At 40.6% G+C, this 19,151-nt stretch overlaps 1 protein-coding gene across 2 annotated transcripts in view; it reads left to right on the forward strand.

Moving 5' to 3' along the window:
- agrn (agrin) overlaps positions 1 to 19,151 on the forward strand; it is a 503,633-nt gene that overhangs the window by 402,147 nt on the left and 82,335 nt on the right. For both annotated transcript variants that reach the window (XM_048614989.1, XM_048614990.1), the window contains 8 exons: positions 866 to 1,009; positions 3,633 to 3,757; positions 7,049 to 7,154; positions 11,701 to 12,087; positions 14,458 to 14,586; positions 15,955 to 16,082; positions 17,533 to 17,647; positions 17,784 to 17,903. In XM_048614989.1, coding sequence (XP_048470946.1) covers positions 866 to 1,009; positions 3,633 to 3,757; positions 7,049 to 7,154; positions 11,701 to 12,087; positions 14,458 to 14,586; positions 15,955 to 16,082; positions 17,533 to 17,647; positions 17,784 to 17,903 — 1,254 coding nt within the window. The remainder of the gene's footprint in view (positions 1 to 865; positions 1,010 to 3,632; positions 3,758 to 7,048; positions 7,155 to 11,700; positions 12,088 to 14,457; positions 14,587 to 15,954; positions 16,083 to 17,532; positions 17,648 to 17,783; positions 17,904 to 19,151) is intronic.

The raw sequence follows: 19,151 nt of genomic DNA on the forward strand, positions 1-19,151 counted from the left end.
GCGTGTGTGTGGGTGCATGTGTGTGTCCATGTGTGGGTGCATGTGTGGGTGCACGTGTGTGTCCGTGTGTGGGTGCACGTGTGTGTCCGTGTGTGGGTGCACGTGTGTGTGCGTGTGTGGGTGCACGTGTGCGTGCGTGTGTGGGTGCACGTGTGCGCGCGTGTGTAGGTGCATGTGTGTGCGCGCGTGTGGGTGCATGTGTGGGTGCATGTGGGCGTGTGTGGGTGCACGTGTGTGTCCATGTGTGAGTGCGTGTGCGCGGGTGTGTGTGTGCACATGTGTATGTGTGCACACGTGTGAGTGTGCGTGCGTGTGAGTGTGTGTGTGTGTGTGTCTGTAGGGTAAGAGAGAGAGTGAAACTGCTACTACTGAAGTTACTCCCAATAACAGTCAATACCTTCAGAAGAGAAGATGACTATATTGCCTTTTTTTATAACAAAAAAGAGCCTAAACTGAAATGAGGTAATATCAATTTTAGTGTGGTCCTTAAAGGGCATAAATTCACCAGAGTGGGACCATTAATGTCACAACACTTTGAGTGAGAGATGAGTTGTTATTGGGGCACAATAAAGGGAGCTTTACGCTGGGTCTAACCATGCTATAACTGGCCTGTAAATGTTTTTTTTTGTATGTGTCAAAATGGTAATACATTTTATTCTCTGGCACTGATGCCTTTATCTTGACAAGAGCAGACTTTCTAAGCTGTATCACATGATTGACTTATTCTTAATTAAATATGTTGCAAGAACAGAGAAGTTGAAAGCTTTTATTGGTTTCATTTCATGTGCCACTGATACAACAGAAATAATCTGACAGCATCTTCCTGCACTAACACATTGTTGATTTCCCTCTCGAACTGGCACAGCTTGTAACTGTGATGCTGTCGGGGCTATTCGGGATGACTGTGAGCAGATGACTGGCCTTTGCTCTTGTAAAGCTGGCATCACTGGAATGAAGTGCAACCAGTGTCCAGATGGAAGTAACTTGGGTCAAAATGGCTGTGATGAAGGTGAGAGCATTAACAGGCCTTGTCAGAAAAATTTACACAGAACTTTCTTGTAAAATCCTGAAAATTTAGACGACTGCATTGGAAACAAGGTGCCCTGCCGGTGTTAAATTTCAGTGAGTTTTAGAGCATGAGGCATTTAGTTTCATTGACTTGGCACATGATGGTAAAAACAGGAGATTAACAGCCCTGAAGCCGCCAAACATTAAGAATTGTAGCATTAATTCATTCAGTGGGGCCCACCCTCAGGCGACTGTCTGTTTGGAGTTTGCACATTCTCCCCCACTGTCTGCATGGGTTTCATCTGGGTGCTCTGGTTTCATCTCACAGACCAAAGATGTGCAGGTTAGGTGGAATTGGCCGTGCTAAATTTCCCATAGTGTCCAGGGATGTGCTGGCTAGGTGGATTGGTGCACATGGGAAGCGCAGGGTTATAGGGATAGGGTAGGGGGGGTGTAGGTCTGGGTGGAATGCTCTTCAGAGGGTCAGTATGGACTCAATGGGCCGAATGGCCTGCTTTCACGCTATAGGGATTCAATGATACTATTATGTAGATCCATTCTCAAACTTTCAACATCTGTTCAATGGATTGAAGATATTATCTCAATCTTTCTTTATTGATGCTATCTACTGTTCTTCTATCAATGTTATCATTCTCTAGAAATCTCGATTCACAAAGGGAGTGGGAGGCAGAAAATGGAAAACCCAAGGCTAGTTAGCTTTTCTGTCAAGAGGAAAGTGGTAGAATTGATCATTAAAGAGAGTATAAGTTACTTTGAGGCAAAACTCAAGGTAATCGGGAAGAGTCAGCATGGTTTTGTAAAAGGGAAATTATGTTTAAACAATTTATTGGAATTCTTTGAAGGATGAACATGCACTGTGGGCAAAGGAGAGCCTGTAGCCCTACTTGGATTTCCAGAAGGCATTTGACAAGAGTATTGCGTATAGTTAGAGCTCAATGTAGAGGGTAACAAATTAGCATGGATAGAAGATTGACAGCTATGAGGGAGCATGCATTACTCACTATTGTTTTAATTTCTGATTGACAGAATGTGACAAGTATGGTCCCTGCAGGAGCCTGTGCTGGGGCCTCAGCTTCTTATAATTTTCATCAATGTCTTAGCTGTGGAAGCAAAGATGTGGTTGCTAGATATGCAGATGACGCAAAGACAGGAATGAAAGTGTATTGCAAAGAGAACAGAAGGAGGCTACAAACTGGTGTAGATAAGTCGTCTATCGATAATGTTGGACCTTCCACAAGGTTTTACTACTTTGATGATAAGAGTTTCCAAAAATCTCTATTCATAAAAGGAGGAATGGGCATTAAACAGGCAGATGGAATATGGGAAAATGTGATATTATTCAGTTTGCAGGAAGAATAAAAAAGTGGAGTATTACCTAAATGGAAAACAACTGCCTAATTCTGAGGTACAGAGAAATCTAAGTGTTTTTGTGCATCAGATACTAAGAGCTAAAATACATGTAAAATGAGTAACTAAGGAGGTTCATGGAATGCTGTTGTTTAAAGTGAGAGGAATTGAACATAAGGATGCTATGCTTCAGTTATACAGGGTATTGGGGAGATCACTTCTTGAATACTGCGTGCAGTTCTGGTCTCCTTATTTAAGGAATGATGTAAATGCATTGGAGATGGTTCTGAGGAGGTTTAATAGACTCGTACCTAGAATCTTTTGAGGAAAGGTTGGACAAACTGAGTTTGTTTCCACTGGAGTTTGGAAGAGTCAGGGGTGACTTGATTAAAGTTTATAATATCCTGAATGGTCTTCACAAGATAGATATGGAAAGGATGTTTCTTCTTGTGGGACAACCCGTAAGTAAGGGGCTCTGTTTTAATGCTAATAGTCTCCCTTTTAGGACAGAGATGAGTTTTTTTTCTCTAAGAGTTGTGCAACTTTTGAGCTCTCTGCTTCAGATGGCAATGAAAACAGGGTCACTAAATATTTCTAATGTAGGTAAGTAGACATTTGTTAGGCAAAAGGAATCAAAGATTTATCGAGAGTCGATTGGAATTTGGAACAGAATTCCCAAGATTTGCCATCCTCAGTGAAGAAATTCCTCCATATCTATATCCTATATGGCCTGTCCCTTATTCTGGTACCCTGCCCACCTCCAACCCCCTCCCTCCTGCCTCCCAGTTTCAGAACCGCTCTGACGCACTTTGTATGCTGCAATCTGCCTGTGCAACACAGCACGCAAAACAACACTTTTCACTGTATCTCAGTACGTGTGACAACAATTACTCAATCAAACAATCACTCCCAGCCAGAGGAAACACCATGACAATTGCAAATGTTGGGCAATTCAGTAGCAAACTGTTGATGATGTGAGGGACATTGAGAAATGTGAATTGAGAGGTGGGTGTAATGGAGAGGCACTTTTCTGAGGAGCAGTAAATGGGGAACTCTATCTTCTCTCTAATCGCAGCTTCAGAGGACCCGCATTGATGTTTCTTGGTCTTTTGTTTGTTCTATACCTCGTGACACCACGTAAAAGAATTATTTTCCCTTCTAACTTTGATGCGTTAGTGAGAAATACTTCAAAATTATTCAAGAAGTTAACGAGGAGAGAGAGTTCAGTAAGTTTTTTATTTCTCACTTTCTCACAGACCCATCTGTATCCAAATCATGTGCTGATCTTCTGTGCCAATATGGAGCAACTTGTGTGGAGAGTAATGAGCGTGCTTATTGTGAATGCCCCCCTCCTGTTTGTCCAGAAAGTAAAAACTCTAAGGTAAGGCTTTGTTGGTGCAATCCTTGTTTCACCTTCACTCCAAAATCAGAGAACACTATGTCCTTTATACCAATTCTATACATTTGTGTTCCTGTTATGGGAGTTTAGAACATCAGAGTGCAGTTTGGAAATTCAGGCCAGCAGTTTCTGTATTTTTCCAGGTAAACAGGGTATGTGGAGAAAGGGAGTGGGCATTAGGTAACAATGCTTATTTGAAGAGTCGATGCAGGCATGACAGGCTGAATGGCCCTCTTCTGTACCTGACGGAGAAAACCATGCACTAGGAATGTGACATTGTAAAATTAGCCCATTTCAAATCCTGCACATCACTTCTGTAGTGCACATTGGCACCTGAAATGACCCCCATAGTTGTTACACCTTCCCTTCAGTACCCTCTGCATCATTTCCCTCAGAAGAGACACAAAAGATTGGTGGTACAAGATAATCTTAAAAACAGGTCACAAAGAAAGACTGGTTGAAATTAAGCTAAGTAGGGGAGCAAAAGGGACAGAGCTGCAAATGAACTTGAAACAGGTTCGCTACATCTCGATCGGTACACCAACACATTGACTTCCATTGTTTTAGAAGTTGATGCTACACTTGTACCTCAGAGGTCCACTCAGAGAGAAAAAAATAGAAGGAGAATTTGTTGCAGATTGTACATCTGTGATTCATGGAGGCAACTATCTATCTAGAAGTTTTAGTGACCTTTAAGCAGATTCATTTTTTGTTATTGAGATATCCAAGACACAACTTGTATGCTTTACACTTTTCACGAGAAGGTCCAAACTTTCCAAGTTCTTTCAAGAGGTAAAGGATCCTTTTTGGAGGAGTTGAGGTTTACATTCAGGAAAGGTAGGGTGCCCTTTGGGTACAGTAAAATGCCCTTTGGATTGTTAAGGGTAGACATGATTATGTATGAAAAGTAGACATGATTTGCAATAAGCTGATTGGAACAGACAAACTGTCAAACCATTTAACCCCCCTTGGAACTTCCAAGCTGTCGAGGCATTAAGAGTCTGCAGTTTAAAAAATAGTGCTGGCTATTTCACTCTGTTAACTTGAGCCTGAGGGCTATCATTATAGGATTTGTGCTTCATGACTGATTTCAAAACCTATTATTATCACAGTGGGATGCCTGTTAGTTCACAGTTGATTGGTAGCTTCAAGTAGTCTTTGTGGGGCTATGATTAGATTTTTTGTGTTAGAAGAGATTAAATGGATGATACAATTTTAAATGTAGCATGTGGGTTTTCGTTAAAGATAAAAGGACAGTCAATACTTAGTAGACAATTAAAACTTTATTTCATATCAGCAGGAGTCCAGAGGTCTGCCCGTTGTGGATAGGAGTTCACATGGATGGTACAAGGGAAAAGAGGTAGTTGGGGACGGGCATGGGTTGAATAGATATTGCACTAAGTTGGCATAAGAGTAAGGGCCAAGGGGCAAGGGTACAGATCTATAGATTAGCATGCAGGGTAAGAAGAACCTTGGATGGAGGCATAGGTCAACATGGAGAGGGTACGAGTGAGTGTTTTTGGGGAATGGACAGAGATGTTTTTATTGTATTATTTTCCTTACAAGCCCAGACCACAGCTCACTTCTGGCCTTGACAGTCCCTGTGGCCACCCCAGTGCCATTTCTGTGGGCAGTGGGTCTGACTTTGGATAGCACCCATCTCATCCCCTACCCCGAACAGAAATTGGAATCTTTACACTTTGGAGGGAATATCCAGGCCTACGTAATGGAAGGCAGAACCTCCATAGTGACTAGATTAATTTGATTGCTAAAGGCTTTGGCAAGGGATGGGATGGAATGTGTGAAGCTGGCTGCTTCAGATCTGAAACTAGATATTTTCCTACTTAGTGAGAGGCTGGGCTCGGTGAAGAAGCAAAGAAAGTTAGTGTCTACATACAACTAAGAGTTAGTACACACAAAAAAGTAATTAAAAAAAGTAAGTATTTTCTTTTATGTCAAGGGTATTGGAATTCAATTTTTTTATTTCAAAAATATACTTTATTCATAAAAAATATTTACGTACATACATCGTCACAAAAGCACTTTGGATCTGTATAGTATATCAAAGAAACAAACAAACATTGGGGTTAGATTCTATCCAAACAAACCAAAGACCTCTCCTGCTTGAACCAGACTGTATTTACATGCGTTTGAGGCAAGTAATGTTTCAGTTATACAGATCCTCAGCGAAACCCAATCTGGAGTATCGCATTCATTAGTGAGGATATGTTGACTTTAGAATGAGTACATTTAGAATAATAACTGGATTTAAAGAATTAAACCATGAGGATACACTGAACCAGGCTTGAATTTAGCAAGATCAGACATGATCTAATCAAGGTATTTAAAAGGGTGAAGGGGTGTGATTGGATGGATGTGAAGGAACAATCTCCCTGGTGGCGAAATCCAGAAAAAAATGGTAATTATTGTAGAATTGAAGTTTTATCGCTCTCGTTTTGAGTTCAGGAAGCATCCTTTTTGTGAGAAAAGGTTCACGAATGGGCAGGCAATGGTAATATCACCAAGCTAGTAATCTAGAGCGACAATGCTAATATTCTGGGGAGAGACATAGGTTCAAATCCCATTGTGGAAGATGGTGAAATTCGAATTCAGTAAAAATAATGCTCTGGGTTAAAAAGCTGAGTATGCCCCCACTGTCATAAAGTCCCTTCTGATGCACTAATATCCTTTAGGGAAGGAAATGTGCTGTCCTTACATGGTTTGGTCTACATGTGACCCCAGATCCATAGCAATGGCGTTGGTTCTGAACTGCCCTCTGGACAATTAGGGATGGGCAATAAATGCTTGCCTAGCCCATGACACCCACAAATTTCAGAAAATTCTGGAGCTTGATTCTCCCCAAAATCCTGCTGGGCATTAAGTCATTTGGAACATTTTGGGTTTGAGATACATCGACATCTGCTGGCCCAGTGTCCCAAGTGGTGATGGGACAGAGGTGGTTGCATGGATTTCAGGAACATACCTGTCAGGATCTCAGGGAATACAAGCAAAATACCACAGATGCTGGAGATCTGAGATAAAAAAAGAAAGTGCTGGAGAATCTCTGGCAGCATCTGTGGAGAGAGAAACAGGGATAACCTCATGCTTCTTTGGAGCAGAGAGGAAACGTGACAAGCTTTTGAGATTGAATTGAATGCTGGAATGTAATGGAGGGAATGAGTGGCCTGTTCCTTTTCCAGTGTTTCTATGTTGTTGAGCATGCAATTCTAATTTTGTCCAACCCTTGCTTATTTGTTCCTTGGACAATATCAGGTCTGTGGCTCTGATGGCATAACCTACGCAAATGAATGTCAGCTCAAATCTATTGGATGTCGCCAAGGCACTGTGATCACAATCACACACCAAGGGCCTTGTCGAGGTAAGGAAGTTGGTCAAGCACACCATGATATTTTATGTTGGAAAGTAACAATGAAGGGATTGGGCGGGAATTCTGCGGGAAGTTCCAAAGATGCCTGAAAGTCCCTGAGTTGGATTTACTCCGCGGGTGGATTCAAATTGAGTCTGCTGGGTTAAAAAGGCAGCTTGTTTCCTCTTCTGGAGCGAGAAAGCTCGCAATATCTTGATCCTTGTTTGCGTGGAGACTGAATACGGACTGCAGACTTTTCAGAAAGTGATGATACTGGTCAGTGCACATTTTAACCAGCTCTTAAATTAGCGCTCATTCAGTTTGGTTTCTGAGAGATCAGTATTTCTGCACTGATCCCCTTCCCTTGGCCCTTTGCATGATGAATGCAGTTCCTGTCCCTCCCGAGCAGCATCAACATTTCAAAATAAAAACCAAAAGAACTGCAGATACTGTAAATCAGAGACAAAAATAGAAATTGCTGGAAAAGCTCAGCAGGTCTGGCAGCGTCTGTGGAGAGAAATCAAAGTTAACATTTCGGGTCAAGTGACACCTCCTTAGAACTGATGGTAGGTCGGAAAATGTTGGTTTTTATGCAGAAGATAGAGTGGGGGAGGGGATAAGGTGTAAACAATACGTGGGGATAGAGTCCAAAGAATGAAAAGAACAATTAGACAGACAAAGGAAATAAAAACCAAAAGAACTGCAGATTCTGTAAATCAGGAACAAAAACAAAGTTGCTGGAAAAGCTCAGCAGGTCTGGCAGCATCTGTGAAGGGAAAAACAGAGTTAACGTTTCGGGTCCAGTGACCCTTCCTCAGAACTGATGGTGGCTGGGAAAACGTCAGTTTATATGCAGAAAATAGGGAGGTGGTGGGGTAGGGAGTAAACGATAGGATAGAGCCCAAAGAGAGAGAAAGACAGTTGGACAGACAAAGGAGTTGCTAACGATCAGGCTGGGAGGGTGAATAGTTGTTAATGGGGACTGTTAGAGGCTGACAATAGGTGGTGTGTAACAGCAGACTATGTGATAACAAGAAACCAAAAGAGCTGCAGATACTTTAAATCAGAAACAAAAACAGAAATTGCTGGAAAAGCTCAGCACGTCCTCTGAGGGAGGGTCACTGGACCTGAAACGTTAACTCTGATTTCTGTCCACAGATGCTGACAGACCTGCTGAGCTTTTCCAGCAATTTCTGTTTTTGTATGTGGTAACAAGGCCTGGTTGTGGGGGTCGGGGTAAGGACATGGGAGAGCACAAGCCCTAAAGTTATTGAACTCAATATGGAGTCCAAAAGGTTGCAGGACACCCAGGCAGAAAATGAGGTGCAACGTTTCAAAGACTGAATGATACACACGCCCCTGTTCCACCTGCCCTTAACATCTTGGGGTTCCATTGCCACCTGTAAAATCTGCTTTGCTGGCACCAATATAGGTCAGGGGGTCTACAATGACCTGACGTGTCCTTCTGCCAAATTGACACTCACGCAAGAGAAGCAAAAAGCTTACCCCACTGCATCTACAATTCCTGGATCCCAAATGACAAGAGTGCCAATATAACAGATGCTTTCAGATATTGAAGAATGCATTTGAAGTTGGCAAAAAAGACAGAATGAGTGAGGTGCCAATGTATTGCTTCACAGTAACCTAGTACAATGGGAGGTTGTGTTAACCAGGTGAAACTCTGATGCAAATTAATTTGGAATGGAATTGTTTTCAGTATGGAACCAAACAAGCAATTACCATGCTAAATAAATCTTAAGATGTTAACACCACATAATGCACCTGTCCAAATCAGCAGCGAGGACTCTGGTCAGCAATGCTGAAATCATCGCACAAATATGTTTTCAAAGAATGGGCTTATATTCAGGGGATTCTTTTGTCTTCAGTCACTGACGTCAGTTTGCTCTGAAATTATATGTAGAGATAGCCAGCTTTTGTCCTGCAGTTTCGGATAGGCAGTGGGAATTTGTGTGAGCTGTGAGACAGAAGAAAGCGTTCCGTGTAAATGTGGAGCCCGAACATACAATGAGTTCAAGTACAGGGAGTCAAGTCAGTTACTTAAAAACAGAAAGTGCTGGAGAAACTCAACACGTCTGGCAGAATCTGCACAGAGAGAAACAGTTAATGTTTCGAGTCTGATATAACTTGACAAGTCAGTGAATAGCAGATACATTGATGGTCTTGGGTTTGATGCAGTAGTCAAATAGGGTCAATAAGGCTCTCTGGAGAGAACTGTTCATAAAATTCATCAATAAATTCAGTAGTAGAGAGCTATTCTTGAAGCGAGTGCTGCTTAAGAAGTCGGTGCTACTGTATTAAAATTCTGTCGCCAACAAGTGATCCCTTTGAATGTGACACCCAACTGGAAAAGCAACAAGGGTGAATTTACCGTTAAGAATAGAATTTCTCAGTGATATGATGCATGTTAACAAATTTTTTAGCACTTGATCATCACTCCCACTTACAGAACACATGCCACCCCCATGTCTTTTATTTAAAAAAATCATTGGATTATCTTAAAGATAATAATACAAAGGAGTTTGAGTCATGATGTAAATAGCTTCCAGTATTTTTATTTTAAGTTTATTTTTCTTACATTCTCCCACATCACTTGTGTTTTATTGGTGTCAGCAGGTTCTTCCGTTACTTTGCTATTCAGATGGGAGAGGCATTGCAATTGAGCCCAGTTCTTGTGCACATAAATCTTGAGGCAATTTCGGAGTGCCCCAACTTTTGCCTAGCTGAAACCAGAAAGCTCTGGGTGGCATGGTGGGTCAGTAGTTAGCATTGCTGCCTCACAGTGCCAGGGACCTGGATTCGATTCCACTATCAGGCGACTGTCTGTGTGGAGTTTGCACACTTTCCCTGTGTCTGCGTGGGTTTCCTCTGGGTGCTCTGATTTCCTCCCGCAGTCCAAAAATGTGCAAGTTAGGGTGGATTGGCCATGCTAAATTGCCCCATAGTGTCCAGAATGTGTAGGCTAAGTAAATAAGTCATGGGAAACACAGGGTTACAGGGATAGGGAGGGCCTGGGTGAGATGCTCTTCGAAGAGTCAGTGTGGACTTGACAGACCAAATGGCCTGCTTCCACATGTAGGGATTCTATAACTTAACTAAGACCAAAGACTTGAACTTGGGATCGTGCTTGTTTCACATGGCTCAGTCCATAATGGGCAGTGCATCTATTCACTATGTTGGTTGAGGGTTGGAGAGTACCACCAAGTCTTGGTTGCACACGACACACAATCTCTACTCCGCATTGGTCAGTATAACTGAGCCCGTATATCACTAAGTTATTGCATATTACCATTCTATTCTGTTGCACTTGCAGTATTTATTAAAAGTTTCACTAATTAAATAAACAATTACTCTCTTACAGACCCTAGTCAGATCTGCAGTTCTTTGCACCAGTTGTTCTGAGAACCACAATTATTGAAGTACTCAGTAAATAGTGCATGAGACAGTGCTACAGTAAATGCACTAGCTGGTTTCCCTTTAGTTTTTGTAAATTAAGATACTGTCATTTCCTCTTTCACCCTCTGAGAACTGCAGTGTGAATAAATCATGTGTGCAGCTGTTAACAATGGAATTAAAAGTTGAAGCAAATTCCGAGACTAAAGTGTGTCCAGATTTTGAAAACAATTTGGACCGAGACAATCGAAGTTCACATGCTTTGTTGCATATGTCAGGAGTATAAGATTCCTATTCTGTAACCTGGTGTGAATGTGTTCGTTGTGTGACTTCCAAAATCACATTTCCTCCTGCTCTGCACTTTGTCAGTGCCCATCTCTTGGAAGACACTGACTTTTGTCCTGTGATAATATGGTTGGGGAATGGCAGCCTTGGGTTACATGACCATAAAGGCCATTGATGCAGAAAAAAGCCAGTTACTGCTTTGGCTTTCGGGAAGTGTAACAGCTGTTAAGTACAAAGCATAATATATAGCTCCCTTAACTCTTTAGATTTCCCCTGAAAAACAATTGGTGCTGTGTTTAAGTATCTAGTTTTTTTGTCTTTAACTTGCTATATTTGCCAGGTCAAATGTCCATTGTCACACATCGACTCCTGCAATGCCCTGACAGTGCCCACAACCTGCATGCTGTGATAGTCACCAATGTGTAAAAGTGATCATCTGTTGAGAGCAACAGCAAGTAAAATAATGGTTGCTTTGTTGAGCTGCAAATCTGTCGGTTCATTATTCTGGGGCCTTTTCAGGGGCTAATAATTTAAAACCATCTGTTCTGCTGTAGTTAACCTTAACCATCTTGTCTCTTGTGAAAATCACATTGAATATTCAGTTTTAAAGAGTTAAAGACTGAATGCAAAAAGACTTGAGCTGTCACAAGTTAGGTTTACTAACCTGCTTTTTAAAATTATCAAACTGAGCTGTTTTTGTGTGCAAAGCTTAAAATATGTTTAGTTTTCAGGATAAAGGGGCTTCTAATTGAGGGTCCAATTCTTAAAGCGTGCCATTGCCTATATTTGTTTTGGTGCTTTCCTAAACATACCTTCATTTACTTCTGTAACTCTATAGAAACCATCTCACCTCTCCATACAGGAACTCCATCGAGACCAACCATTCCTCCTACCACACACTCTCCTCAGACAACCAAATGGTCGAAAATGACCCCATCAACAGTCATATCTTCAACAAGGGAAGACACCATATTGACCGCGCGAGTTGAAAAGGACTCTGAAGTGTTTGAAGCAAAGCTCACTCCTAGATCCACAGCATGGCCTGCACATACCACAAGATCATATGTCAGATCCAAGTCATCCACGATAACCAGACGTCCTGTTGTCACTGCCCACCTAACCACTGTCCGGCCTACAACATCCGTCATTCCATCTGAACCCCCTGATCAGTCAGGCAGTGGGGGTTTCAGTGGGGATACAGATCTTGAAGCAAGTGGTGATCTAGAAGCTAGTGGAGTAGACCCTTCGGGTAATGTGAATTGACTATGGTTGGTAAAATGGTCAATGATGCATGAGAGCGTTTGGTTCTTATGGACTGCGGCATGGAGTGTGGAAGTAGAATGATATGCCTGGCATATATTGAAACAAACACATTGGTATAACCTTTAAAGCCAATCTCATTTAGTCTTTCACCTCCCTTCCAAAAGAAAGGTTGAATTTGGTGGCATAAGGTGGCAAGAGGAAAGTTCAACCATTCTTACCAAGAGTTTCCTCATTTTTTAATGGTCTTTCACCATGTAGTCCTGTTGAGAGTCTGAATGATTCACCACCTTTGAGACTGAAGAGCTCTTCAGTTTGGCTGGATCTAGAGAGGAAGTTAAATTCAGTATGGTTGATCTAATTTGTAAACATAACTCTAGTCCGAGATTTGCAAATATTTGTACTCAAAAGATTCATCAATTGTAATGCTGCCACTTTACATGTGAAGTCTTACAACTGCTAATTGTATTTGAAAAGTACAATTATAGATCAATAATTACAAAGACTGAGGCATGAACGGTGCTCAACAGGTAAAGACTTTCTGGTGAATCCAGCCCATCTGATGACAATTTGTGATTCCTTACTTATTGATATATATACTTCTTACCCACCAATGTCAAGGGGTCTCCTGGGGGAGGTGAAAGAACAGATTAAATGAAAGCAAGGTCAATTTGAGGATAAACATTCAATTCTGACCTCCTTAGGCAATCAAAACTGGACCAGGTGATGTATAAAAGAACTGCTCAGTATCTGCCTGATATTTGCCTGATCCAACAAAATAAGTGACAGAAACTCAAAGTGGCACTTTGGGAATTGTACTTGTGTATCTAGTGCGACCTGAGGCCACATTTTACCTAGCGTAACCTGAATATTAGTCTCATGGATCATCCGATAGTAAAGCGTCAAACAAAGATTCTACAAACTATAGCATTGTTGCCTAAATTGCTCTTAATGCTCCTAGAATTAACAAAGTAGAGTCATTGGCCACTTACTAAATTGAAGTCTTTCAACAGGAAATTGCTTGGAAGAAATATCTGCTATTGAAAGTAATCAGTCCTTCCAGCAACATATAGTCAGACGTTTGAGACCCCACCCCAATCGTACTTGCTTTTGGCCAATCCCTGATGGCTGTAAACTGAAACTCAAAATGTAAGATTGAAACTCAAAGACAATGCAAATATTAATTTGAGTGCTTTTTTTCAAGTAATTTTAGTTTGAATATATATTAAAAGCCAATAATGAGTATCATTCATCAGACATGATATTGTTCAAAGCAAACTAATACAACTAAATATTTCATGCCTTATGTTGGGTTTATCCTGTGAGGCTCTTTTGTGGACAAAATTATACCAAATTCTTTATTTGCACCAACGGGATTCATTGGAAAAATAATTTAAGTGTCCTGAATACTAAGTAAGTGACTGTGATGACAATCCTATCGAGTTGGTGTGTGTGGTTACCAGTGACCTCATGACATTGTGGAAGATTATTGTTGTCAAGGCAACCCATTTTCTGTGAAGTGTCATTTACAAATGCTAGATAAAGGGACCACTCCTTGTGTCTATTGAACTTAATTCTTACAAAGCACTCAAGATTAGGGTCTAAAACTGTGAAACTGCACCATCCAAATGTTTAATCAGAGAATTCAGCAGCACAGAAAGAGCCATATGAGCCATTGTGCTGATTTATTCAAGATCTCTTTATCCACTGTTTTATGGCATTAACCCATGTATCTTTTTAACCTGTTAATCCCTCTTTTAAAATAGTGGGCAAAGTAATTTTATATAATTTGTGTCAAGTATTCATGAGCTAATGTTAGTTTCACTATCCATGTCATGTGGAAGAATGAATTAATATAATCAGGGTTTAGACACGTGAAAGGGATTTGGTTTGTCATATGTTGTAGCATTAATATGTGGACAATGGGTGCTGAGTTAACCCTGTTGGCTGTTTGGCACCAGGGATGGTTCAATTTCCACAATGGCTGAGGTCACCAGAAAGATCTTCCCTCTCAACCTCTCCCCTCACCTGAGGCATAGTGACCCTCATTTAAACAACTATTAATCATCTCTGTCTAATGGGAGAACAGCCATGGTCTACTAGGATGATGACGACTTTACCTTTTAATGTGTGGACAGCATATATAATGCAGTATATATCAATGTTAAAATAGCTGGCTTCAGGGTGTAATTTAGTGTGTGTCCATGGGACTACCCAATCCAGTGTTCCTTAATAAACTTGTCAGCTTATTAAGGAATTTAAAAGATGCCTTTAACAGCATCTAATATTTGGAGTTCAGTATTCAACTGACTTAAGTTACGGCTTCGTTGTCTTTGTTGTCATACTGTGTTGTTTGTAGGTTCCAATGAGACCATAGCTGAACCAACACCCGTTCCAATTGAAAGGTCATCGTGTGATAACACAGAGTTCGGCTGCTGCCCTGATGGAAAAACACCGTCTGTGGATGGTGAAGGAACCAACTGTCCCCGTAAGTACCTTGAAGAATGCACGTACTTGCCTGAGGCTATTGACACAACTGCAGGGGCAGGTCACGCTGTCGGGCTTTCTGAGAATGCTGTGTGTTAGGTGAGTTGCAATGTTCCGGGGATTTGTTTTCAATGGAATGTGATGATACCTTGCCACTACCTGTGCGCATTGATCAAACACAGAGTGCTTTCATGTCGACATAAAGTTTTAGTCTTCATAGAATCCCGTAGTATGAAAGAGGGTTTTTGGCCGATCAAGTCTGTACTGACAAAACTACTCTACATCCACACTTGTCCTATTTTCCAACACATAGCCCATAACCTTAATCTTTATGACATTTCAAGTGCTTAGTGCCTTAAAAATTGGCTGTTGGACACAAATTCCAAAGAATGAAAGTAGCTGTAGCAATATGGAGACAAAAATACGTGATAGATCTATGGGGTATAACTTGCTCACTTTTTATTGCACTGGTTAATGAAGTTGAATTTTTTTGTGCACTATCTTAACTGCCTGTGAACCCATTTAGCATTAAATTAGTTGAGCCAGCAATTTAATGAAAACATTTAGCACAATAATGACATAAAAGCAGCAAACAAAACAACAATTTTTTTAATTTGGTTTATTAGAATATTTGAACATTTTTGATTGAGAACTGACAATTTATTTTCCTTCTCAATTATATGCATGTTCTCAGCCTACACAGGCAGGCCAAAATTCATAAAAGTTCTCTGAAGATAGATTTTGACATGAAATCAGTGAGAGCATTGTGCCGGTAAATAGATTTTCTTATTCTGAAAATTATAGATTTTGCATTCATTGCGGACAAATGTGTTGGAAATTCTTTCTCTCCATAAATCTCCAATCAAGGAACTTAAGTAAATGCTGACATTCATATAATGGAAGGAATTGAATCAATCAGTGATGTATTCATTCCTGCATGTAAGTGCAGAATCTGAATATCACTGATGCAAAGTATGTTTTAATTTCTACGGAAAAAGTGACTGCTCTAGAAATTTAATTTCTTTATTAATTTCCTGCCAGTTTAAACCTGCCTCTTCTCTAACGACTCTTTCTCTTTGTCTACTTAACCTTTTGCCAACCTCAATAGTTTGGAGCTGTGGAGCAGCTGGTATTGTGGTAACATCTGGTATTTATGGTATTGTGTTATGAACCAAATTTACATGTGCACCTATTCCAAGCTTCCTCTGAACTACTAATTCAAAGAATATAACCATCTTACTAACCCTCAGACTGGCACTACCAACCCACCATTCACTTTTATGTCAGCCAGTGATGCAGCCTTGTTTAATGATGCTGACGGGAGCACTGATTAACGCCAGCTTTCCCACTGTGATTTTGCTTTCAATAGCGACTAAGATATTCCAAGGAGTTCTCATTTTGGAAGAGGTTGAGGGTCAAGAACTCTTTTACACACCGGAGATGGACGATCCCAAGTCGGAACTGTTTGGCGAAACAGCTCGAAGTATTGAAAGTGCTGTGAGTGACGGTTGGCAGCTGATGAATTATGCCCTTGTCCTTTTAATTTTTACCAAACAAGTAGGCCAAGGAAGCTCAAGGAGTGTGTAAAGTTTAGTAATAATAATAATAAAAAACTGTCCATTCCCAGGAATGACAAGCTAGTCTTGCAAAGTTTTGGAGTGCATTAGTTTCTGAAAAGTGACCAACAACTTGTGGATTTATTTCATCTTCCCAGGCTGATCTGTTGGCCATGCTTTGGAATATATTGGCCCACATTCAGCTCTCTTTATTCTCTCATTAATTGAGAATTATTCATTGGAGTTTTATGCTGTGGAATACTGTGGTTAATCTCTTCTTCCACCACAAAGTGTTGCAAATGCATTACCTTCCCTGCGTACTATTTAGCCCCATTGAGTCCACTACTACTGCTGCCGTTATTGTGGAGTAAAGTAAATTGTAAAATTGCCAATTTGTGGAGAAGTAACATATGCAGCTTTAAATACACAAAGTGCTGGAGAAACTCAGCAGGCCTGGCATCGAGAGAAACAAAGTTACATTTCAAGGTTTATGTGACACTTTCAGGTGTTCCGAACATTTTTGAAAAAGAGTCATGTCAGACTCAAAACCTTCTGTGAACCCAGCAAAGTAGCAGAGCCAGCTATTTAGTCAAACTACTTCGCACAGTAATGACATAAACACAGCAAAAAGCCCAGCTTTTTAAAATTTAGTGTTTTAGAATATTTCAACATTTTTGATTGACAACTGACAATTTTCTTCCCAACTATATGGATATTAACTGAGCAGGCCTAACTTCATTAAGATTATATCAGAGTTAACCAAGCGCGAAATGTTAACTCTGATTTTCTTCTTCACAGATGCTGCCAGACCTGCTGAGCTTTTCCAGCAACTTCTGTTTTGGTTCCTGATTTACAGCATCCGCAGTTCTTTCGGTTTTCATTAAGATTATGATTAGACTTGCTGAGTTTTTCCAGCACGCTCTGCTTTTATTTCAGATTTCCAGCATCCTTAGTGTTTAGCTTTTATTTTAACAAAACAGTACATGCTTTTGAGTTTCAAAACAAACTTAAAACTGCTTCATGGTGGAAATGGAGTTTCCTCCATTTCTCTATCCCTGGTTCCCAAATGGCACCATCTACTGCAGACATTCACTATTATTGCTCTTTATTTCATCTTTGAAAAGTCTAAGATGTTTGCAAGTTAATTTGTCCTCTGATTTTTCCCTTCCATCCTATTTTGGTTGCACTATGCAGTGGGCTGGTGCGACGGTCACTGTTTTACTGAATACTGGGCAGTAGTTTCACAGAGCACTAGTTGAGAAACATGTACAAACAGGGATTCAGCTATTTCTGAAGAGGAATTGATTAATTGCATTATTTTCAGCCAACTTTGGATTGTTTCTAACATCTGATTGTTTATCCATGTGCCCCGCAATCTCAACTTCATCCAGCTGGAAGAACTCTTGCGGAACTCAAATGTGAAGAAAGATTTTAAGAGTGTCCGAGTTCGTGGTCTGGGAGCAAGCAAATCTGTGCGCACCATTGTCGATGTCCATTTTGACCCACGTACGTATTTGATGCAGCAACCTATACCGCTCAGCCACATGAGAAAAGCAAAACAGGGCATTTTTTGTCACTCCTTTCTTTTAGTTAGTTACATTCTGACTACTTATCAGTTTTTTATGTTCCATATTCCTCCCAGGGACAACTTACACTTCCCGAGATGTACAAAGGGCGTTGCTTCAGCAAGTAAGGCTCTCGAAGAAGAAATCTATCATTGTAAAGAAACCAGAACAGGAGAACATCAAAATCGTGGAATTTGGTAACGCAAATTTTGCTGATTTTTCCTTTTCTGTCTGCTTCAGTTTCTTCGCTCACCCCACCTCCCTGCTAAAGGCAAAGAGTTGGTCTCTGGGCTAGGGTTCCACAGCGGTGTCTCATGCCTGGCGTTATACAGTGAACATCGATGGTCTATTTTGTTTGGGAAAACAATCTGAACCTACCTCACAACCACACACACCAGGGCAAAGCAGCCTTGGCCAGCCATTCCAAGAATACCATCGCAATGAAGCCTTTTCAGTATCACAAGTCAATCAGAACCAAAGATCTCCTTTAGCTTGTATGTTTTGTTGTCACACTATAAACTCTTTTATTGCTTTTGTAGACTGTAAAATTCAACGTAACAAGTAATGGCCTTTTTTATTGAATCTAGTAAAATCATTTGAGTTTTATTCATGTACCTTATGCACTAGCCTGCCAAACAAAAGTAATTATTACCTATTTTTCAACGTTAACATCTGTTGATGAACACCATCTTCTGCTAAGTGTTCTGAACGATACTATGCAGTACTATGGCGAAATACAGAGGGCTGGAATATTAATACCTGTAACCATTGGGGAAGAATAGCAGATCTCGTAACATGTTCTGGGTAACATGGCCTCATCATAATCAAACTATGCTCTGCAGATGTTATTTCCTTTTTTCAAAAGAGGAAAGGAACATCTCCACAGAGCTTTGGCCGAAACTGGAACAGCTGTTTTCTCGTTTTATTTGGTGCAATTCTCTGGAAAGTTCTATACAACAGATCATAAACTGTCATGATGTTGCCCAAGCCAGACTGAATAAGAAGACAGAGTATACTGCTACCCTCTGGTGGTGGCAAGGTTCTGGACTTCTGTTCTCAGTTTGTACAGTTTGTCAGAAAGTCCCCTTAACTGACCTTTGAACTTTGCAAATGTCCTCTTTGAAATCTTAAAGCTAAACCAAAGGTCAGATGTCTACTTCAAAACAAAAAGATATCAGTGTTTTTGTACTGGGCTTGTTGTAACTGTCCTAATTCCTGTACTAAGCCCATCTATTAATATAATCAATCCCATTTTCCTGATGATGACCATTTCAGTGAGAAAGTGATAGTGTGATGTTCTCACCTTCTCCAAATGCAGTATTTTTTTTAAAAGTACTTTCATCTGAATTTATGTATTTCAAATTTATTCAAATTGTATTTGCAATTGTATCCATTGAATATAATTGCTCAATTGGGAATTTAATGGTCTGTTGTGAATCGAGAGA

The sequence above is a fragment of the Rhincodon typus genome, chromosome 31 (assembly GCF_021869965.1).
Source record: "Rhincodon typus isolate 14 chromosome 31, sRhiTyp1.1, whole genome shotgun sequence".
NCBI classification, from domain to species: domain Eukaryota; kingdom Metazoa; phylum Chordata; class Chondrichthyes; order Orectolobiformes; family Rhincodontidae; genus Rhincodon; species Rhincodon typus.